Genomic DNA, 20,440 nt, shown 5'->3' with positions numbered 1-20,440 from the left:
ATCATCCCCAACTTTTATTATATCAAACAAATCTATTTCTTCTTCATCCATCCACTGGAATCCATCTGTAGGCACATGCCGACTCATTGCCCACCCATAACGATTAACAGCGTCGAAATAAATTAGATAGGAGCTTGGTTTTGAGGAATCATAGTTTTCCATGTATCTATTAAAAGCTTCAGCGTAGCGCAAAGAAATCATAGAAATTCCTCCTCTAATGCCGTCTTCAATTGAAAGATATTGATCAACATCAGTCAAGAGCTCCAGCTTTACACCAGTCATCAAAAGACTAAAGTTTTCGAAGACGTCAGCGAGCAGAAGCGTATCAGTTAGCACGTAAAGATTTGGGTATTCCTCAAGATTATTTAGGTTAAATTTATCCCAGATTAATTGGGCGTAGTCATAGTCCTCTTGAGACATATGCTCATTGATAAGACTATTGAAAAATTATTCCTTGAGAGGTAGTGACGATTCTTTGAACCTTTTGAATACGTCCATATACTCATATGGGAAAACACCCTTTCTGGTCAAACTTTCGGCATTGTCCTTGAAATGCTCCACAACCAACGGAAAAGCGTTTGAACCTTCAACTCGGAGATTAGCAACCAAGGAGTCTAAAGACTTATTTAGAAACTGTAAAGAGTCCAAAAATCGCAACCTTACTAATGTGAAAGTTAAATATTTTTCCATATTGTGCGGTATTCAAGTAATCCGACAAAATTATGTTAATTGCACAATAGTATTGGTATTTTCCCAATATTATTCAAATATACACTTTTATTTAAGTTTGCCCACTATTATTTCAATAAACCAAATATTATTGAAATTAACTCAAATTTTTTCCAATGTAAATAAAATTATTTGAATTTGCCTAATATTATTTTAAGTTACTCAATATTATTAAAAACACCAAATATAGTTTAATTTCTCCCAATTTATATGAATGTTGACAATGTAATTTGAACTTATTTCAATTTACCCAAATTTATTCCTTTCCTAATTTAATGTGCATTTATTGGAATTTACTCAATATTATTCAAATGTCTACAAGGCCAATAGAACTAATTTAATAATATTTCAATTTACCCAAATTATGCCTAAATGATGAATTCAACCATAATTATTTCAATTAATCAAATGATATAAGAACTTACCCAATATTATTTGATTTTGCCGAAATGTATTAAAATTTACCCATTATGTGAAGTTTGCTATAATTTTTATTAACAATAACAATGCGGAATTTATCTCACTAAGAGATACATTGATGTGCGTTATTTTGAAAAACGGCGTATTTCTTTCAAAAGAAAAAGGACTGATTTACTCGGTCAGAAAAAGAAACGTAGAAAATTTCAGAATAGTTAACGAATAATTAGGAAACTTCTCGGACTTGCGCCATTTAGCAAAATAGCTTCGGAATTCTTTCAAAATAGAAAGGACTTATTTATTCGATCAATTAATGAAACATAAAAATTCTGGTGAAATTTTATTACAGTTTAGAAAGCGGGCACAGAGAGAAGGGTGTCCCGCTGGTGATTGAGAATTTCATTCTCAATCACCAGAAGGACACAAAGCTGTAGCTTGGCTCCCGCCGTTCACCCGCGCCTCTCCCGTTCCTCCCTTAATCACCAGAATTTCTAATCACCAGATTCTCGTTCACCTGCTGCTTTCCCCCGTTCCTCCCTTAATCACCAGAATTTCTAATCACCAGATTCTCTCTCCCGTTCACCAGCTCCTTTCCCCCCAACCCCCATTCACTGGATACTTTATCTCTCGTTCACCGGCTCCTTTCCCCCATTGCTTTCATCCCTTCTAATTACCAGTTGCTTTCCCCCATCCCCATTCTCCAGAATTTGTTTTCCTCGCGCAGATTTCTGAAGGATGGAATTTACCCCTCTCTACTCTTAACCCCCACCTCGTTAACCATAATTTCCCCTATCGCTTCCGAACCCCTTAAATTCTAGGATATAAGCAATAATAATAATAACAAGTTATTTACATTTAATTTTTTATTTTAGAACTTTGTTTACATGTTAGTAGGTACTATCAGATATTCCATTAGATGGTTATCTTGTGCATTACACAATGGAAACAAATTAAAGTAGCTAAGTTTACAGGTTAATTGATTATCTACGAGTAAATTAGTAAAATCTTGTAGTACTTCCGAGGGTGATTTAAAACAGCCAAAATAAGATTTTACTTGATGGTACGAATTAAATTGATCTGGGTACAAAAATAAACCCTCGAAAGGTTTTCCATATAATAATTCGTGAATTTTTTTAAGGTTTTTAACAATAGTTAAGTACATGCATTCGAAAACATTTTTATGTTCGTTTAAAAGATTTATTTGAAACCGAATAAAATCAATTTTTTTTTGGAACTCACCGATTTCGCGAGCTCCCAGATGCAGAACATGACCGTAGGCAGAGTTCAATTTGATGTTGTTGGTCGTGGCGACGACGGATACGTTGTTGTCGTGATAGTCGATGATGTTGTGGGTTAGAGACGATGCTCCGGTTTGCGTAGCGGCGAAAAGCTCTCCCCAAAGAGAGAGTAGATTGGTGAAAGCTTCGGAGATCAGGAACAGAATATTTTCGTTCGATTTTTTGAAGAAGAGAACTTGTAATTTTGATCCGTCGAAACCAAAAGAAATGTAGACTGATCCTCCTAACGTGATTTTTATGTTGATACGTCTTTCTTTGCCCCTGCGTTTGGATACGGTATGCGTCTCGGCTATAGAAAATGAAAATGTTAAGCCTTTGTCTATTGAAATAGTAATAGTATTAATAAAATAATGCTTACCAATAGATCGTTTTTCCATGTTTACGGTAGATGACGAGAGCAAAGCGGATGCACTTCTTTTCAGTTCAGCGTCTCAGAGAGATGACGCATGGGAGATTAATCAGTTCCTATCTTGTTGAGATTAATTCATCACGTGATCTAAACTTCAAATAACCCTCAAATTCTATCAGCTGTCTCTCTGAGATAACAGTTCTAGACACTCGAAATTAAACCGTCTCGTGCTCGAAACTGCCTCTAATTATTCCCATTGACGTCACATATTAATCCACTTGGAAGAAGAAAAAAAAACCCCTTGTAGTTTCCTCTCGAGAGCTTGTGATGCATTCATATCCTAGAAAACAATACAATTAATAGAAATTAAAATAAAATTAGTATACTTTTAATACCATTTTGTGAACTACAGTGAAAAAAGTTACAATTTTACGGTAGAAACGTTTTCAAAATACCACAAAATGAACTCAAATAAGAAAATTGTAATTAAAATAATCACTACGGCTATAATTTTAGAAGGTTGTTTCAGGACGGTGATTATGGCAGATGTTTGTACTTCAGTGTCCATATCGGAAATGAAGTTAAATGGAGTATTTTGCGTAAATAAGTATAAATTTTAGCATAGCCCTAATATATTCTCGAGAACTGAACAAGTTCTTTGGGAATAAGAGATAAGCTTACTATCTTCCCCTAGTCCCTATATAAGGGGGTGCCTGAACCGGGGGAACGTCACTCTATTGTTGTTCTTTGTGCGTCTAGTACCAGGATTTTTGAAGCGCGCCCTCTCTCTCTCTACGTAAGTTTATTTTGATTTTTTTTATCGTAATTTTTTTGAATAAGGTTTAAGTAAATTGGCATTAAAATGAAAGGTGTACAATACCCAGAAATTAATTTAGTTGATACACCGGAAATGATTTCAATCGACTCCCCTGAATTGATTGATATAACTGATAACGAGCTCCCGGAAGTACCCATAGTAACTTTACCCGATTCTCCAGAAATGGAAAAAATAGATTTAACTGATACCCAAGACCCTACCCTTTCCTTAACTACAGTAACTGATTCGCAATTGGAACGTTTAAAAGAAATGTTAATGGTACGAGATTATCTTAGAGAATATCAACTAACCCATCAAATTTGTTCGCCCCCTATCGTTAATTTACCTTCACCCCTTTTAAGACCTAGTTCTATCCCACCTGACGAAGTACGTTATTCGCCCTCGTATACGCCTATGGATGCTCCCTCACCATTTCTAGAATCAGATGACACGTGCCACTCTTTATCTTTGGAAGATAATTTAATCACGTCGTCCCCCAGTACGGACAGCATTCAGCGTTTAGCTGAGAACGTACAAGTTGCCCGACGGGACGCGGAGGAACTTGCAGCCGCAGCCGCAAGAGCAGCCGAAATGTTCGAGGAAGCTAAAGCGTTGTTAGCTGCTCGTACGGCTAGTAGTAGCAGGCCCCATCATAATATTTCCCCTCAGCGTAATAATGACCCTATAGCGGTCGCTTGCCCCTCACGAGCTCCGCAGTATTCACCTCCACCGTCTCAGACTGCTGAGAAAAACGCGAACCCCGAGAACGCAAATTTGGCTGCCCCCACTTCGTATCCCCCTCTAGTTGGAGGTGGTTTAGTTGACGTTCCAATAACGCCTCCGTCCTTTCCTAATTTACCATGTTCTATTTAAATATGAAATAATAATATCCAAAATTTCCCAAATTTCGGACTAATGGGACGAACTTTAAATGTCAGACTAGAAAATAATATAGAAAATGGTATTTATATATTGATGGAAACCCTATTGGAGGACTGTTTGCCTTCAGATATGGATTCGGTTTCATTCGTGAACGTCACTAACCCCGGTTTTCAAATTAACGTCAGTTTCCGGCGTCGGGACCAATTAGACTTGCAATGGTTGATGACGTATATCGATGAAAAAAGCTATAGATCCGAGAACGATGGTAGTTTTTTTGAAGGAATAGTTACGGTTACGTTTAACCGAGTTTGATTACCGCAAGGATGAACTAGACCAGTTGGGTTAGGGATTTCCCTCGAAAAAGAGTTTTCTTTTTATAAAAAATGCACCATAACGATAAATAACCCTGATAAAATTTGTTTAGCACGAGCTCTTGTAGTAGCCATAGCTCATAGAGAATACATGGATAATAAAAATGATGGAGAACTTAAAAGAAAATATACTACTATAAGACAGAGTAGAGGAAAAAATATTGAAACGCTATTACAGACCAGCGAAGCTAGAACCCTTTTGGTATATTCTGCATTAACAGACCAAGAATGCGCGGGTCCGGACGCTTTAACTCGGTTCCAAGAAATCTTGCCTGAATACAGTATTATCGTTTTGCGATTACGCGATCCCGTACCCTTAGTTATTTTCGGCGACGTCGAAGAAGAGAGGGAACTAGAAGGGCCTCTCCGCAAACGTCTTTATCTTCTAAATATTGACAGACATTTGAACGTAATTACTAACCCTAAACCCCTTTTCGCGTTTAATTACTTTTGCGAAAAATGTTTAGTAGGTTTTAATCATCTCGCTGACCATAAATGCCTTCTTTTCTGTCACGCTTGTTGTAGAAAACAAGATTGCCTGAAGGACGTAGATAAAATAACTTGCCAAACATGTTTAAGAGTTTTCCCTAATCAAAATTGTTACGATTACCATTTATCAGGACCCGAGCCCTTATGTAATAAAATTTACGTTTGTAATCTTTGCGGAAAATTTATCAGTATGTTTAAGCGTAAGGCAGTACACGTTTGCGGAGAGACCTATTGTCTTTCGTGTAGTGAGATTAACCCCGCAGGTCATCTATGTTACATGCAAACTTTAAAGACCGACCGTAAAGATTCTGCCGATAAAACTACTCGTTCTCGAATAAATAGCAATAATAAACGGGTCCACGACTCCGACAATGAACAATCACCACCAACTAAGAGAAGTACTCCAAAAACGGAAGTCTTTGTTTTTTATGACTTGGAATGTAAATAAACAAAGCGTACTGATGAGGATGCTTTGCTTCACGAACCAATTTTATGCGTTTCGCAAAAAGCGTGTAAATTCTGTTTCGAAGAAAAAGATAGTCAGTACGCATGCGCTAAATGCGGTAGTGGTCCTCGGGAGAAAATATTTCTCTCAAAAGACCCCGTCGGCGACTTTCTAGAGTATCTTCGTACGCTTAACAGAGTGGCTGATAAGATTATCTGTATCGCCCATAACGCTAAAGGTTACGACGCGCAATTTATAGTACGTAAAATGGTCGATTTAATGTGGACCCCTAAAGTCTTAACAGACGGGACCAAATTCATGAATGTACAGTATAAAAAATTAAAATTCTTAGATTCCTTAAATTTTATGCCCTTTGCCCTTTCTCGATTCGTTTCCACATTTGGTTTAGATAATAATTTAAATAAGGGACATTTCCCGCATTTACTGTTTAATACCGTAGACCATGAATTTGATCCAGCCCGTTTGAACGAAACCAATTACGTACTACATAATGACATGCCTCCGATGGACGCGTACGACCCTAATCGTTTAAGCGGTAAGGCCTACGATGAATTTATCCAGTGGTATAACGATTCCCAGTCCGAAGCTTAGATTAATTCGGACCCCAACTTTAAATATTTTGATTTTAAAAGAGATTTAATCCGGTACTGTCGCCAGGACGTAAACATTCTTTTGCAAGGCTGTTTATCGTATCGTTCTATTTTCATGGATAAATTCGAAATAGACCCGTTCTTAACCGCGATAACGATTGCGGGAGTATGCAGTTTTATCTTTAGGAAACACTTTTTACAGCCCGATACGATTGGTGTAGTGCCCCCTTTCGGCTATCGTATGAACTGCAACCAGAGTTTTGGAGCGATCGAATGGCTTGAATGGGAGTCTCACTAACGGGGGACGGAAATTCAGTCTGCTTTTAATGGATTTGAACCTAGAATTCTTAACATTAACGTAGACGGACTTCTCGATAACGAAGTCTTTCAATATCACGGTTGTTATTATCACGGATGTAAAAAGTGTTTTCCTTTCAATAGAAACTTAGCGTTATACGGCGATCACATTCAGACCCATAATTCGCGATACGCCTCAACCGTTGCTATCACAAACCGCTTGAAACAATTGGGATACACTGTCCAAGAAAAATGGGAATTTACCTTCAAAGCTGAGAGGAGTACTAACTCCGTCATCGACGCATATCTTTCTACCTAAAATTTAAAATTTAAAATTAAAGAGCCAATCCGACCCCGCGAAGCCTTTTTCGGAGGACGTACGTCAGCCTTGAAATTACATCACAAGTGTAAAGAGGGAGAGGAAATTAAATACATTGATATTTGTTCACTCTATCCGTGGTGTAACAAGTATTGCAAGTTACCCGTGGGACACCCTAAAATACATGTAAAAGCTCCTTTCCCTGACATTTCTACCGTAAACGGTTTAATAAAAGCCACAATGTTACCGCCTCAATCTCTCTACCATCCCTTTTTACCCCAAAGAATAGGATCGAAACTAGTGTTTGCCAACTGCCAAAAATGTTGTGAGTCTCGAAACCAGCAGGATTGTCCCCACGAAGAATCAGAGCGACAAATAACTGGTACTTGGGTTGCAGACGAGGTACAGTTGGCAATCGAAATGGGTTACAAGGTCATTTCTATTCACGAAATTTCGGAATACGAGGAAGTAAAATACGACCCGATATCGAAAGAGGGCGGTCTTTTCTCCGAGTACGTCAACGCGTTTCTTAAACTCAAACAGGAATCCAGCGGCTTACCCTCGGGGATAGAGACCGATGAAGAGATTAAGAAATACGTTGACGAATTGTACGATAAGAAAGGAGTAAAACTTGATCCTACCAATATAAAAAACCCCGGACTTCGTACCATCGCGAAGCTTTGCCTCAACTCTTTTTGGGGTCGTTTTGGTTTAAACCCTCGCAAAGACCAATCGGCTATTATTAGTGATCCCAAAAAGATTTTCGATTTATTCTTAGACCCAGACATAGAAGTTAAATCGGTTATTCCCTTAAGTCAAACGCATTGCGTGATCAAGTGGGCGTTTTTGAAAGATATTGATCTTGTTTACCCAAACACGAACGTAGTAATTGCAGCCTATATGACCGCAATGGCTAGGATCAAGTTATACTCTTATTTAAGGAGATTAGGCCAGCTTACGTATTATTATGATACGGACAGTTGCATTTATCTAAAAGAACGAGATGGAATAGAGATTGAGACGGGAAACTATCTCGGAGACATGACCGATGAGTTGGAGAAGTACGGAAAAGGTTCGTACATCCAAGAATTGGCAACAGGTGGCGCAAAAAATTATGCCTTTAAAGTACTGAACCCTACGACCGGTAAAGTCTCCTACGAAATGAAAGTCAAAGGGTTCCGTATAAATCAAGGCATTAAAGATTTGGTTAATATGGACACGCTTAAAAGATTGATAGATGTCGACGGAGAAACGAACGAGCCAGTAACCGTACCACAGCCGAGGCAGATTTTGCGTCTACCCGATCATACGGTCGTTTCCGTCGACCGTACTAAAATCTATAGACCCGTAGTAGACAAGTTACGGTTACTGGACGACTTCACTACGGTACCCTACGGCTATAAAGCGAATCTAATTGGTCCTGAGGACGGGGACGTAGAGCCCTTCAATCGCTAATTCTCGCTAAAAATTAGTCTCTCCACTCTAAAGTGAATATAGGTTTCAGTCTTACGACTCTAAAGTAAATATAGTCTTGCGACTATAATGTGAATATCAAACCTATACGGGGTAAGGGATGAAATAGGTTATTCGATTATATTTTTCCTCCGCTGAAGAGTCCCATAAATTTAACCGAATTTTAATTTACATTTTCATTTGTACGTTAGTACTCGAAGGGAGATAACCATGTAATTTATTCATCCGTTTAATTGCGTAACGGCAGGCCCGAGTCAGAGTGGCAAAAGCTATTTAATTGAATCTATAATTAATCACGAAGAGGAAATGTTTGTTCCAGGTTTCAAAGAAATACATTGGTATTACGGAGAATGGCAAGCTCTATACGATAAAATGAAGCACAGGGTAGTTTTTAAAGAAGGATTGCCTGTTTTATCTGATTATGACGGAAAAGATCCTATATTATTAGTTTTCGACGACCAGATGAGCGAGAGTAAAGGTCAAATTGGCGATTTATTCGTGAAAGGGACTCATCACCGTTCACTAAGTGTTATTTTTATTACACAGAACTTATTCCATCAATCAAAAGATAGCAGAACCATTTCCCTGAATTCGCATTACATAATTTTATTGAAAAGCCCCCGAGACAGTCAGCAAGTGGCTTATCTCGCTAGACAAATGTTCCCTGATAAGTGGCGTTTTGTAGTTGACGCCTACGAAGACGCGACTTCGAGACCTCACGGTTACCTAGTATTTTAACTCAAACTTGTCCCGAAGATCAAAGAGTCTTAACTAATATTTTACCGGGAGAAACGTGCTACGCTTATCTCCCTAAATAAATAGAACTAACATTTCGTAATTTCTATCAGTTATGAATCATGTCTCGTAGAGTACGTATCGAGAGAGACGCTCTCCGATATCTCGGTCGTTGCAAACCCGTTCAAAGAAAAGCCATTTTAGCTAAAGCCGACAAATCCCTCATAGACGCTATCAGTGAATGTATTCATAACACTTTAATTGGTAACGTAAAACTATCAAATACCCAAAAAACCAGGTTATCTCGTCATAAAAATACCCTTCGAAAACTAGCTAGTAAGCGGGTAGCTTGGAAAAGTAAAAAGAAATTGTTATTTCAGTCTGGGGGCGGATTTTTCTCGTTTCTTCTACCCGTCGTTTCTACCCTTCTTGGTTCTATATTTGGTAGTAAACAATGAAACACGCCAGAAAAATGATTCTCGTCCCTAGCAGCGTTTTAAAGCTCGACCCGTTCCCGCGCCCCCTCGCTCTGACAGTCTCTAAATTAGACGTTAAGATGGACCAAATATTAAATATGAAAGATTTAGACGACGTCTCGAAATGGATTTTATACGAACAAGCTTTAATGAGACATGGAAATCTACGTAAGCAAGCCTCGGCTCCTAAAGAAATCGAAATTGCCCCCGCACTCGACTCGCTAAGTAGGGACTGGATAGACGAATTGCCTTTGATATATTACCAAAAAGCGCAAAGCATGGTGGATCAGTTGGAAACTGTACCCGAAAGAATACGGTGGGATGAAAACGGGGAGCTCGTAATAAACGGTCGACCTATTAAAGGTTCCAATATTAGCGAAATTGCCAAAGCGTATTTAAATCCTAAAGCCTACCCAAAACCTATCGGATATTTCGCGTTTATTTCCAATTTAACCCAATTTAACTCTTCACCGGCGATCCCAGGCTTTCCCTCCCCGCTAGCTCCGAGTGCCCGACAACGAAGTTCTCCCGTTAAGCGTGAGTATCCGGTTCCTCAAAGAGGACGCGCGCGCAAGACAGATACGCCCCGCCCCACTCGTAGCCTCGACCGAGATCACTCCACGTCCGACTCTTCTCATCACTCTTATAAACAAACAAGGAGTCGCGCGCAAAAGTCGAAAATATGGGCGAAGCTATTTTAGAAAAAATATATTTTGACCCGAAGCATCCGGCGTCTTTCGGAGGCGCTGAAAGGTTATTCCAGTCTGTTAAGTCTCACGGCTTAAGTAGGGAAACTGTAGACAAATGGTTAAGAGGAATCGACGCTTTTACGATGCATAGGCCGAAATATAAAAAGTTTCAACGAAATAAAATAGTAATTAGTAATATAAGGGAACAATACCAGGCGGATATTAACGATATGCGCTCGTTAGAGGCTGATAATGACGGATACAAATACATTTTAACAATTATAGACTGTTTTAGTAGAAAAGCGTGGGGGTTACCTCTTAAAACTAAATCGGGGAAAGAGGTTTTGAAAAATATAAAAATTGTTTTTAAAGACGGAATTCCAGATAAATTTCAATCGGACAAGGGCACGGAATTTAGGAATAAAGAAGTACAAGGATATTTCAAAAAGAATAAAGTTAAATTTTTTAGTACCGAAAATGACGAAATAAAAGCCTCTATCGTAGAAAGGTTTAATAGAACGTTAAAAACAAAAATGTATAGATATTTTACCCATCACTCCACAAATAGATATTTGGAAGTCTTACAGGACTTGGTCGAAGCGTACAATTCCTCTTATCATAGCTCAATTAAAATGGCCCCTAATGACGTTTCGGAAAATAAAGTATTACGTGTGTACAATAATATCTACTCTAAATATTATGCCGAGAAACTGAAAATGAAACCACAATTCCAAGTAGGGGATTTGGTTAGAATAAATACAACTAAAGTGATATTTCAAAAGGGTTTCGAAGCTAATTATACCGAAGAAATATTTAAAGTCGTAGCTATAGTTAAAAGACATCCCCCCGTTTATAAAATAAAAGACTTAGCAGAAATCGATATAAAAGGGACGTTCTATTTTCGAGAGCTTCAAAAGGTCAGTGCGCCTCGTTCGTTCAAGTTAAACAAGATTTTACGTCAGAGAACTAAAAACGGAGTAAAACAATTGTACGTTAGTTGGCTAGGATATCCTCCATCGTTTAATAGTTGGGTTAATCAAGATGACGTCTGGGATTAACATAACTCTTCCTAGTAATACTAGAGTTAAGAATAAGAATAATTCAGAAAATACTCTAGCCTCGTATTCTACAACGTTGGCCAAACCCATTAGTTTACGCGGAGATTGGGAAATTGCCCTGGTAGAAATTATTTATCCTTTATCTTTTTATAACGTAAGCGAGCCAATGGGATGTGGAATATAAATTAAGGAATTACTATCGAAACCTCCAGCCCACATAGTAGATTACAAATATACGTACGACTTCCGCGAGATACCTCAGGGTTACTACAAAAATCCTCATGAACTTTTGGCCGTACTTAATGAAAGTATTAAAAGTTTGAACCTTGATTTAAAGGAAAGCGCTAATTCAGAGTTCGATAATGATTCATTAGGAAAATTTGAATATAGTTTAGAAAGTGGACACGTACAATACACTTCCTATAGTAAACATTATTACCAACTCGAGTTAACGCCAAAGTTGAGGAAAATTTTATGATTTAGAGATAATGTTACTGATATTTCACCTAAGGTAGCATTCAGATCAGATTCCCCTATGCAATTAAACTTATTCATCCCCGATCTTATGTTCGTGTATTCCGATTTCTTAGGAAATTAAATGGTTGGGGATACATTAGCTCCCCTTTTGCGAACAATTGTTGTAGACCAAAACACCCCCAATGGATCAACCGTTTCAAAAACTTTTGATTCTCCGCATTACCTTAAACTGAGTAGAAATTATTTTGACTGTATCGACATAAATATAGAACTAGTTTAGGTGAATTCGTGCCATTTCAGTTTGGTTCAGTCACGTGTTAAGTACATTTACGACGAGCTCAGTAAAAAAATGGCTTATCAGTACGTTGATAGAAATTGTCCCTACATGCAATATTATTTAAATCAGGCGGGGGGCGGAGTAGATTTACCTTATTTCTCTGGGTTTGCGGGACAAAAAGGACACGGAATTGGTAGCTTTTTTTCAGGGCTAGCTAGGTTTGTATTCCCATTCCTAAAACAGTCTGCCAAATACGTGGGAAAAGGGCTCTTTCTACAGGAAAGAAAGTACTCGGAGACGTCTTGCAAGGTCAGGACTTAAAAACGTCAGCCAATAAACGAATGACAGAAACTGTGGACGAAATGGCTGCGCAAGAAGGTTCGGGTCGTCGCAAGAGAAGAAAAACTACTAAGAAAGCATTGAAGAAGAAGAACCCCCGCGCAAAGAAAAAGAGTTCAGTTAAACGCCGCAAGTTCACGCGTACGGTTCGTGATATTTTTGCTCTCTAAAAATGGAAGTACTTAAAATCGAATTAAATATTTTCAACGAACTACCAACTCAACTCAGCGTTGAAAAAGGTCAAACGGTATGGTGTAAGCCAATTTCATCTATCGATAGCAGTTCTGTCATCGAATTCGTGGTACCGGGTACGGGAGACTCTTACACAGATTTGGCAAAATCGTCAAGACCAACGGTGACAACTTGGATGCCGGGTCTAACGTTTCGCTCGTGAACAATTCTCTGCATTCGCTATTCAAACAATGCGAAGTGAAACTCAATGATACGACGGTTTCACCATTGGCCGCAAATTACCCCTATAGGGCCTATATCGAAACCTTGCTCACTTTGGGTATGATGCAAAAAACACTCACCTTGCGACATCTGGATCGTACGATGACACGGCTGGAAGTATGGATCTGATAACAAACGCCGGATTCATAAAACGTCAGGCTCTAGCCGCTGAATCAAAAGAAATTGAAATTTACGGGAACATTTTTTGTGACATTTTTAATTTCAACAAATATTTAATAAATGGCGTACAACTTAAGGTTTCACTCACTAGAAATAGCGATAATTTTACCCTTTTTAGCGACACTGTCGACGCGTATAAAGTCGAATTTATAGACGCTGCTCTAATTGTACGTAAAGTTAAAATTATGCCTAAAATTTTATTAGCCCATCAGCAAGGATTATTACGTAGCAATGCCAAATATCCCTTTACTCGTACCGAAATTAAAGTTAAAACATTGGCTAGTTCTATTCAGAACGATAGTTTTGACAAAATATTCTTAGGTCCGATGCCCAACAGAGTCATTATTGGTTTAGCCACCAACAAAGCGTATAAGGGCTACGTTAAGTCTAATCCTTATAATTTTGAAAATTTCGACCTAAATTATTTGGCTCTATACGTTGATAACGAACAAATCCCTTCGAAAGCGTTGACCCCTAATTTTAATAGTAAACAATTTACGCTAGCCTATCATTCGCTATTCTCGGGAACTGGGATACTCTACAAAGACGAGGGAAACCACATCGCGTTGGCTCACTTTCCTCTAGGTTTTGCCTTATATGCTTTTGATTTAACCCCTGACAATTCGGCCAGTGACGTCACGTTTTGGAACCCCGTAAAGAGAGGGCAACTACGTTTAGATTTAGGATTTGGTACCCCTTTAAAAGATTCTACGGTCGTTATCGTATACGCATAATTCCAATCTTGTTTACAGATAGATAAAAATAGGAACATTATTCGAGACTATTAAAATGACTACGACAAACGTGGACTTATCTCAGGCACTGTATAAAACACCGAACTTTTTAAGCGTTTTTTCTTCCGATAATTTAAAACCCATGGTGAAATATCCGCAATCGCTTATCATTAATTTTGATAAAAGGGGAGACACAGGTTCTCATTGGATTTGCGTCTACGTCGATGGCCGAAAACGGGGGTTCTATTTTGATTCAATGGGGCTTCCCCCATTTTTACCCCCAATCAGAAAATATTTAAATTCAATGTGTAAGACGTGGACATTTAGCAAAAGACGATTGCAAGGACTAACTAGTAACGTTTGCGGCGAATATTGCGTAATGTATATTTTGCATAGAACTAAAGGACAGAGTACAAAAACGTACTACCAAAAGTTTTCCAAAAATTGGGAAAAAAAACGACAGCAAGATATTTTTATTTTTCGCAAATCATGCTAGAAAAATCATCACATCGAATTTGGCGAATCCATTAGCTAGAGAGAGAGGTATGGTGACTGACTGGAAAAAATCCGGGTCCAGAGGATAAAACAATATATTCCCACGCTATCTGGTATCTTTTAGAGATATGACCCGACCTGTCTCGAAAACATACGCGCGCTTCTACGAGCGCCAAACCATTTACTTTCGAATAAAATAAACCATCCAAAAACAAAAAAATTAAAATAGAATCAGAAAGTATTGGTATACTAGTTAGGACAAAGGGGGTGGTTTACGCAATCTAGCATGAAAACAAAACATTGGTTGAAATATATTCCTGCACGTTCTATTTAAAGTATTTTCTAAAAGTCATTGAAATCTGTTACCGTCTTGAACCATTGAAAGATGTTTTCTACCCGTCATTAACAAAATATCTTAAGTACACGCAAAATAAGATTGGTGAAAAAAAAAACATTGCCTTAGATAATTTAACAGGGATTTAGTTAGCTTTGGGTCTTGTAATGATAAAAAAGATTGAAATTTGACTCTGCCATTTTATTTAATAATATAAACTCATGTACGCGAAAAAAAAACAATTGTAAACAATTTTTCCTTTGTAACTTTTTTCACTCTTAATAAATACTTTAAAATGTAACAAAAAAAAAGACTCTTTATTGAAAATCGCTTACCCCTTTTTTCCAGAATTTCGTTAAGTCAACCAGTCCGATGCAAGAACGTACTACAATGCGGACTCTTATCTGTAAATTTGTTAGACTTTGCACGAACCTAAACCATCTTATCGTGACGTACGCTAAGAGGAAGATGGTGGAAATTCCCAGTCTCACGAAATTAATTATCTACGAACACTATTTAACCCATGGAAAAATTTACCGACTTTACCCACTTATTTACACACTGAATAGATTCCACACTATCTAACTTAGATTTCATCACGGAAAAGAAGGAGATAGGCTATAGGGGCTAGGAATTGGTGGGGTGGGAAAATGGTACAAAAATGGGGTAAAAAAATATTAGAACAAATTATTCCAACCTTTTTTCTTTGATTGGAGCAAACCGAAAACGAAATCAAAATGAGGTAAATATTATTTTAAGATTTAAATAACTTTTAGAACAAAAATTTTAGATTTTAATTTTCTTCATGTAGAATTGAAGAATTGAAGGGTGTAGTGATGCAAAGCGCAAACGACGATTCAATTAAATTTGAGCTTAGAATAAGGTAATAAATTAAATTTCACGAATTATTTATACTGTACTAAAGTTAAAATTTTATGTATTGTTCTGTTAGCCTTGAGGTGGGAGAGCTCAAGGGAGGTCCCCGGATGCTTCTTCAAGTCTTGGAGCATCAATTATATTGGGATCCCAATTATTTTATAATAAAAAAAATTAACATTTATCACGATTCTTTTATTTTCCTATCCAACAATAATCATTTCAGTATATATCAAACATTACAATAACAAGGATTATATGCAATTGCTAAAATAGTGTATACTACCGAGTTAATAGTCTCTAAGATTTCCTCCTGTGGGTTCCCCGAAACAGGATTAATTTTTATCAAAGTCGTATCAGAAGTAAATTAGTGCGAAGTAAGCGCAATGTATTTTCAGCTATTCTAATTTGCCTAATTTAACACGTGACGAATTTTTTATCGCTAACCGATGAGCAGTAACCTCTATTTTTGGTTACATTTTACAATCTCCCGTGACGTCAATTGGTTTCAGCCAATGAGAAATCAGGATTTACTTGAAGTTTCGAGTGTTATTTGATCTCTAGATATACGACTCAGCGTTCTTTTAGTTCCTGGACCTCATCGAGAAGAGACTCGTAGATTTTCGCGCTCCGTACCCCGCCTTCTCGACTCTATTTACAGGCAAAGGCTTAAGGATTTCCGTAAAAGTAAGTGACTTTATTATTTTACTGTAGAGGGAAATTAGGGCTTGTTTAAATTGAAGTAAATAGACTTAGATTCTAGTCAAATAGTCTTAGAGTCTAACCAAAATAAATAGAAAAACATTTATTGAAATTTAGGCTTAACCAATTAGGCTTAAGAATGTTGACAATAGCTTATAGAAACTATCAGTTTACAGTATGGACATCGAAGCGTATCGACTTGAAACTTTTCGTCACTGGAGAAATCCGCACGTTACTAAGGAACAACTAGCGAAGGCTGGATTCTACTATATTCAGCGAGGCGATGAAGTACGATGTTACAAGTGCCATGGCGTAATAGAAGGATGGGAATCAGGAGACGTACCAGAATGGGAACATGCTAGATTCTTTCCACACTGTCCGTCGAGGGATAATTCACCATCGGAAAAAAAGTACCTTTCGCAAGAATGGGAGATCCCGGCACCACCAAGGTCAGCGGCACTGGAGGATGACGATTTCATATCTATTCCGGTCAGACGTGGTGAGGTAGAACTTTTAATAAAATTATTTATACCAACTGCACTTGCAGAAGGTAGTTCGTTTCAGCCCTTTAAATGAAATTGTACATATTCCTTACGAAGATCGAGTTAATTTTTTTTATATTGATAAAATGCGATTTAAACGCGTTATTTATATTGTCGGTCTAATATTAGAACCTGTTTTACGCAATCATGTAATTAAAAGTAAAATAAAATTGGAAATGTATATTTCTTGTTTTTATTGCCTAGAGATTAGAAATTAAGGAGTTCTGAAGCGATAAGCAAACGGGTAAAAATCTTATCTCCAGATATCTGCACGAGCAAAACTACTTTTGGAGAATGGGGATGGGGGAAAGCAACCAGTGAACGAGAGATAAAGTATCCAGTGAATGGGGGTTGGGGGGAAAGGAGCTGGTGAACGGGAGAGAGAATCTGGTGATTAGAAATTCTGGTTATTAAGGGAGGAACGGGAGAAAGCAGCGGGTGAACGAGAATCTGGTGATTAGAAATTCTGGTGATTAAGGGAGGAACGGGAGAGGCGCGGGTAAACGGCGGGAGGAACGGGAGAGGCGCGGGTGAACGGCGGGAGCCAAGCTACAGCTTTGTGTCCTTCTGGTGATTGAGAATGAAATTCTCAATCACCAGCGGGACACCCTTCTCTCTGGGCACGTTGAATACACTGTCATTTAGTAAACATTTTTTGCTCGCTCATATTATCAGAAGGATTAAGGAAAGTTTTAGGATTTAGAGATAATGCCACTAATAATCCACCTAAGCAAACATTCAGATCAGATAAACCCATGCAATTAAACTTATTCGTCCCTGATCTTTTGTTCGTGTATTCCGATTTGGTAGGAAATGAAATGGTGGGTGATACGTTAGCACCGCTTTTTTCGGACAATTGTTGTAGACCAAAATGCTTCTCACGGAACTACCGTTTCAAAAACTTTCGATTCTCCACATTACCTTAAGCTGAGTAGAAATTATTTTGACAGTATCGACATTAATATAACTAGTTTAGGTGAATTCGTGCCATTTCACTTTGGTACAGTCAGGTGTAAAGTACATTTACAACGAGCTAAGTAAAAATGGCTTAAATACGTGGGGAAGTACTCGGAGATGTCTTGCAAGGTCAGGACTTATGCGCGTCAGTAAATAAACGAATGAGAGAAACTGTGGACGAAATGGCTGCGCAAGAAGGTTCAGGTCGTCGCAATGGAAGAAAAACCTCTAAGAAATCGTAGAAGAAGCCCCGCGCTAAGACAAAGGGTTCAGTTAAACGCCGCAAGTTCACGCGTACGGTTAGAGATATTTTGCTCTCTAAAATGGAACTACTTAAAAAATTTCACCCATAAATGTCAATAAAAGCATAGCCGTTGCTTGCAGTATCGCGTGCTATATTTTTTAGCAAGCTTCCTTTGACAACTTAAGCCTAAGGTGGTGCCTTGGGTATTAGCCTAGCCTAGCTGACTAAAGCTGAGCTAAAGCATTTGATCAATGTTCAATGTCCACGCATATAAATATGGATATTAAAAGCTTTATTTGAAACTACAAAATGCCTAGACTCAAAGAAAAGCAACGCGTTGACATAATCTCGAGACGACGTCGCGGACAAACATGGGCTGATATATCTTTGGCCGTTGGTTGTTCTGAAAGAAGCGCTAAATATAACTGGGCCAAGTTTCAGAGGAATGGAACAGTTCAAGTAATTTAAATTGTAATCTACTTTTGATAAAACTATTTTGTGTTAAACAAATTTAAAATTTTAGGACCTTCCACGAACTGGAAGACCTCGTGTCATTGGACCGATTGACGATGGGCGACTCGTTAGACGTAGTGTAGAACACCGAAAGTCTTCTCTTCGACAACTACGCCTTTGTTGGAACTGCACACAAGCTTCTCGCGTCAGTCACGTTACTGGTTGGTCACATCTGAAAAAAGCTGGAATTCGAAGACGACGAATGAGAAACAAACCGAGACTTCTTGAACGCCACAAAGTAGCCAGGCGTGAATTTGGTCGGGAACTGCACACGTGGCCAGAAGATCGTTTGCGACGACTTATTTTGTTCTCAGACGAAAAGGTATGGTAATTAAGTAACACCTGATTAAAATCAAACTCTATACACGACTATTTACGTAGGTTTTTCAAAGTAGCGCATCGTCGCCTGTTTTGTGGGTTAGCAGACGAAGGAATTAATACGAGGTTAGCAGATGTAAACATAAATGAAACTCAAAGAAGTGGACGCTTCTCAGTGAATGTATGGGCATGCATCGGCGATGGAGAGAAGGGGATCCTTAGAGTAATTGAAGGCAGAATGGAGCTCGCTACGCTGAAATCTTAAACGATGACATGCTACTCTCATTGGCCGCTATTCATAACGAAGACGAACAGCCAGAGTATAGAATAATCACTTTATCACGGGCGTTATTTTTGAGTATTTATTTAGCCCACACTTTCAAGAGTTTATTTTATGCAAGACAATTGCAGTGTCCATAGAGCTCGACTAGCTACGGCGTTCTTAAGAGATCAAGACATCCTCGTTGTCGAATGGCCCGCCTACTCTGCTGACCTAAATCCGATAGAAAATCTATGGAGTTTGATGGTTTGCCAAATGGACAACCGAATTTCGGCCAATCGCGAAGAGTTAGTCAACATGGTTCAAGCTGCTTACGACTCCATTCCACTTCAAACCATACGTAATTTAACGACGAAGAGCGTGCTTAGCGAATAAGGGTGGCCACACTCGCTATTAAAAATAAATATTTACATAAGCTATAATTTGAGAGATAAAAAGGGCTGGTAAGGCCCAAATGTTATATTTCAAGTAAAACACTATTTTGAGCTAAGTAGATTTTTTTTTAATTCCTTGGCACAAATTTTTTCTTTCACATTGAAGAGCTCGGATAATAGACTAAAAAACCCAATTTCACACCAATATGATAGCTTCCCCATAACTTAAATATTGGTAAATACAGCTATTCAATCTTTTGGTCTCTTCGTGTAACCAGAAGTTTACAATAAACTCCAGTAATAGGACTCTATAGACATCAATGAATAAATAAATCACTTTACATAATTGGACTGAAGAATAAGTGCGCCAGTCTAAGTAACCTTGAAAAAAGGTCACGAGCAGGCCGGGTGCGCAAGTTCCTGGAATTTTAAATCGGAACGCGCATTTTCATACGCGTCATATTTTGAACATTTTCTTGTTAGTAGAATTTGTTCACGTTCGCGAACCGAAAATCGTTAGGATGATGACTTGTTTAAACGTGAAGTTATATATTCTCCCCTCAAATGAGGATGTGATTGTCATAATGGTGCACAGTAGCTTCCTGCTATTAATAAATTATTGAATTTCCTCAGATAAAAACATATGCGTTAAATCTAATAAGCTTTGAGTAAATAAAGTAAGCGCTATTAATAATAAATCAAGGGAAATTCCCCCATTATGAATTATCCCTGAACGAGGTGGATTTTCGAAGCTCCTTAACTTTAGAATGGTTTGGTTTAGAAAGAAACCGTTTGCACTTTACACATATAAGTCGAGGCCGATCTTTCCCATGGTGCTGGTCCCATTCCCGTTTCTTTTCAAATATTGGCCCCATTGAAAAGTGTTTTTG

The 20,440-nt window shown here is 38.2% G+C and overlaps 1 protein-coding gene across 1 annotated transcript; it reads right to left on the bottom strand.

Moving 5' to 3' along the window:
- Positions 1-447: 447 nt before the first annotated feature.
- On the bottom strand, positions 448-13,214 carry LOC149954638 (uncharacterized). The gene is made up of 4 exons (XM_090165277.1): positions 13,082-13,214; positions 2,803-3,133; positions 2,135-2,733; positions 448-633 (listed from the first exon to the last, which is right to left on the bottom strand). The coding sequence occupies exons 2-4, from the start codon at positions 2,819-2,821 to the stop codon at positions 448-450; spliced, it is 804 nt and encodes a 267-aa protein (XP_090021403.1). The 5' UTR covers positions 2,822-3,133; positions 13,082-13,214.
- Between the last annotated feature and the right edge of the window lie 7,226 nt (positions 13,215-20,440).

Source organism: Leiobunum rupestre, chromosome 2, assembly GCF_980474605.1.
Source record: "Leiobunum rupestre chromosome 2, qqLeiRupe1.1.hap1, whole genome shotgun sequence".
In the NCBI taxonomy this organism is placed as follows: Eukaryota; Metazoa; Arthropoda; class Arachnida; order Opiliones; family Sclerosomatidae; genus Leiobunum; species Leiobunum rupestre.
This window is presented reverse-complemented; position numbering and strand designations above follow the sequence as displayed.

Coding starts and splice junctions, on each gene's coding strand:
- LOC149954638 (XM_090165277.1), bottom strand. Junction 634..2,134: donor AAGATTTTACTAATTTACTC/GTAGATAATCAA, acceptor GACTCTTTACAG/TTTCTAAATAAGTCTTTAGA.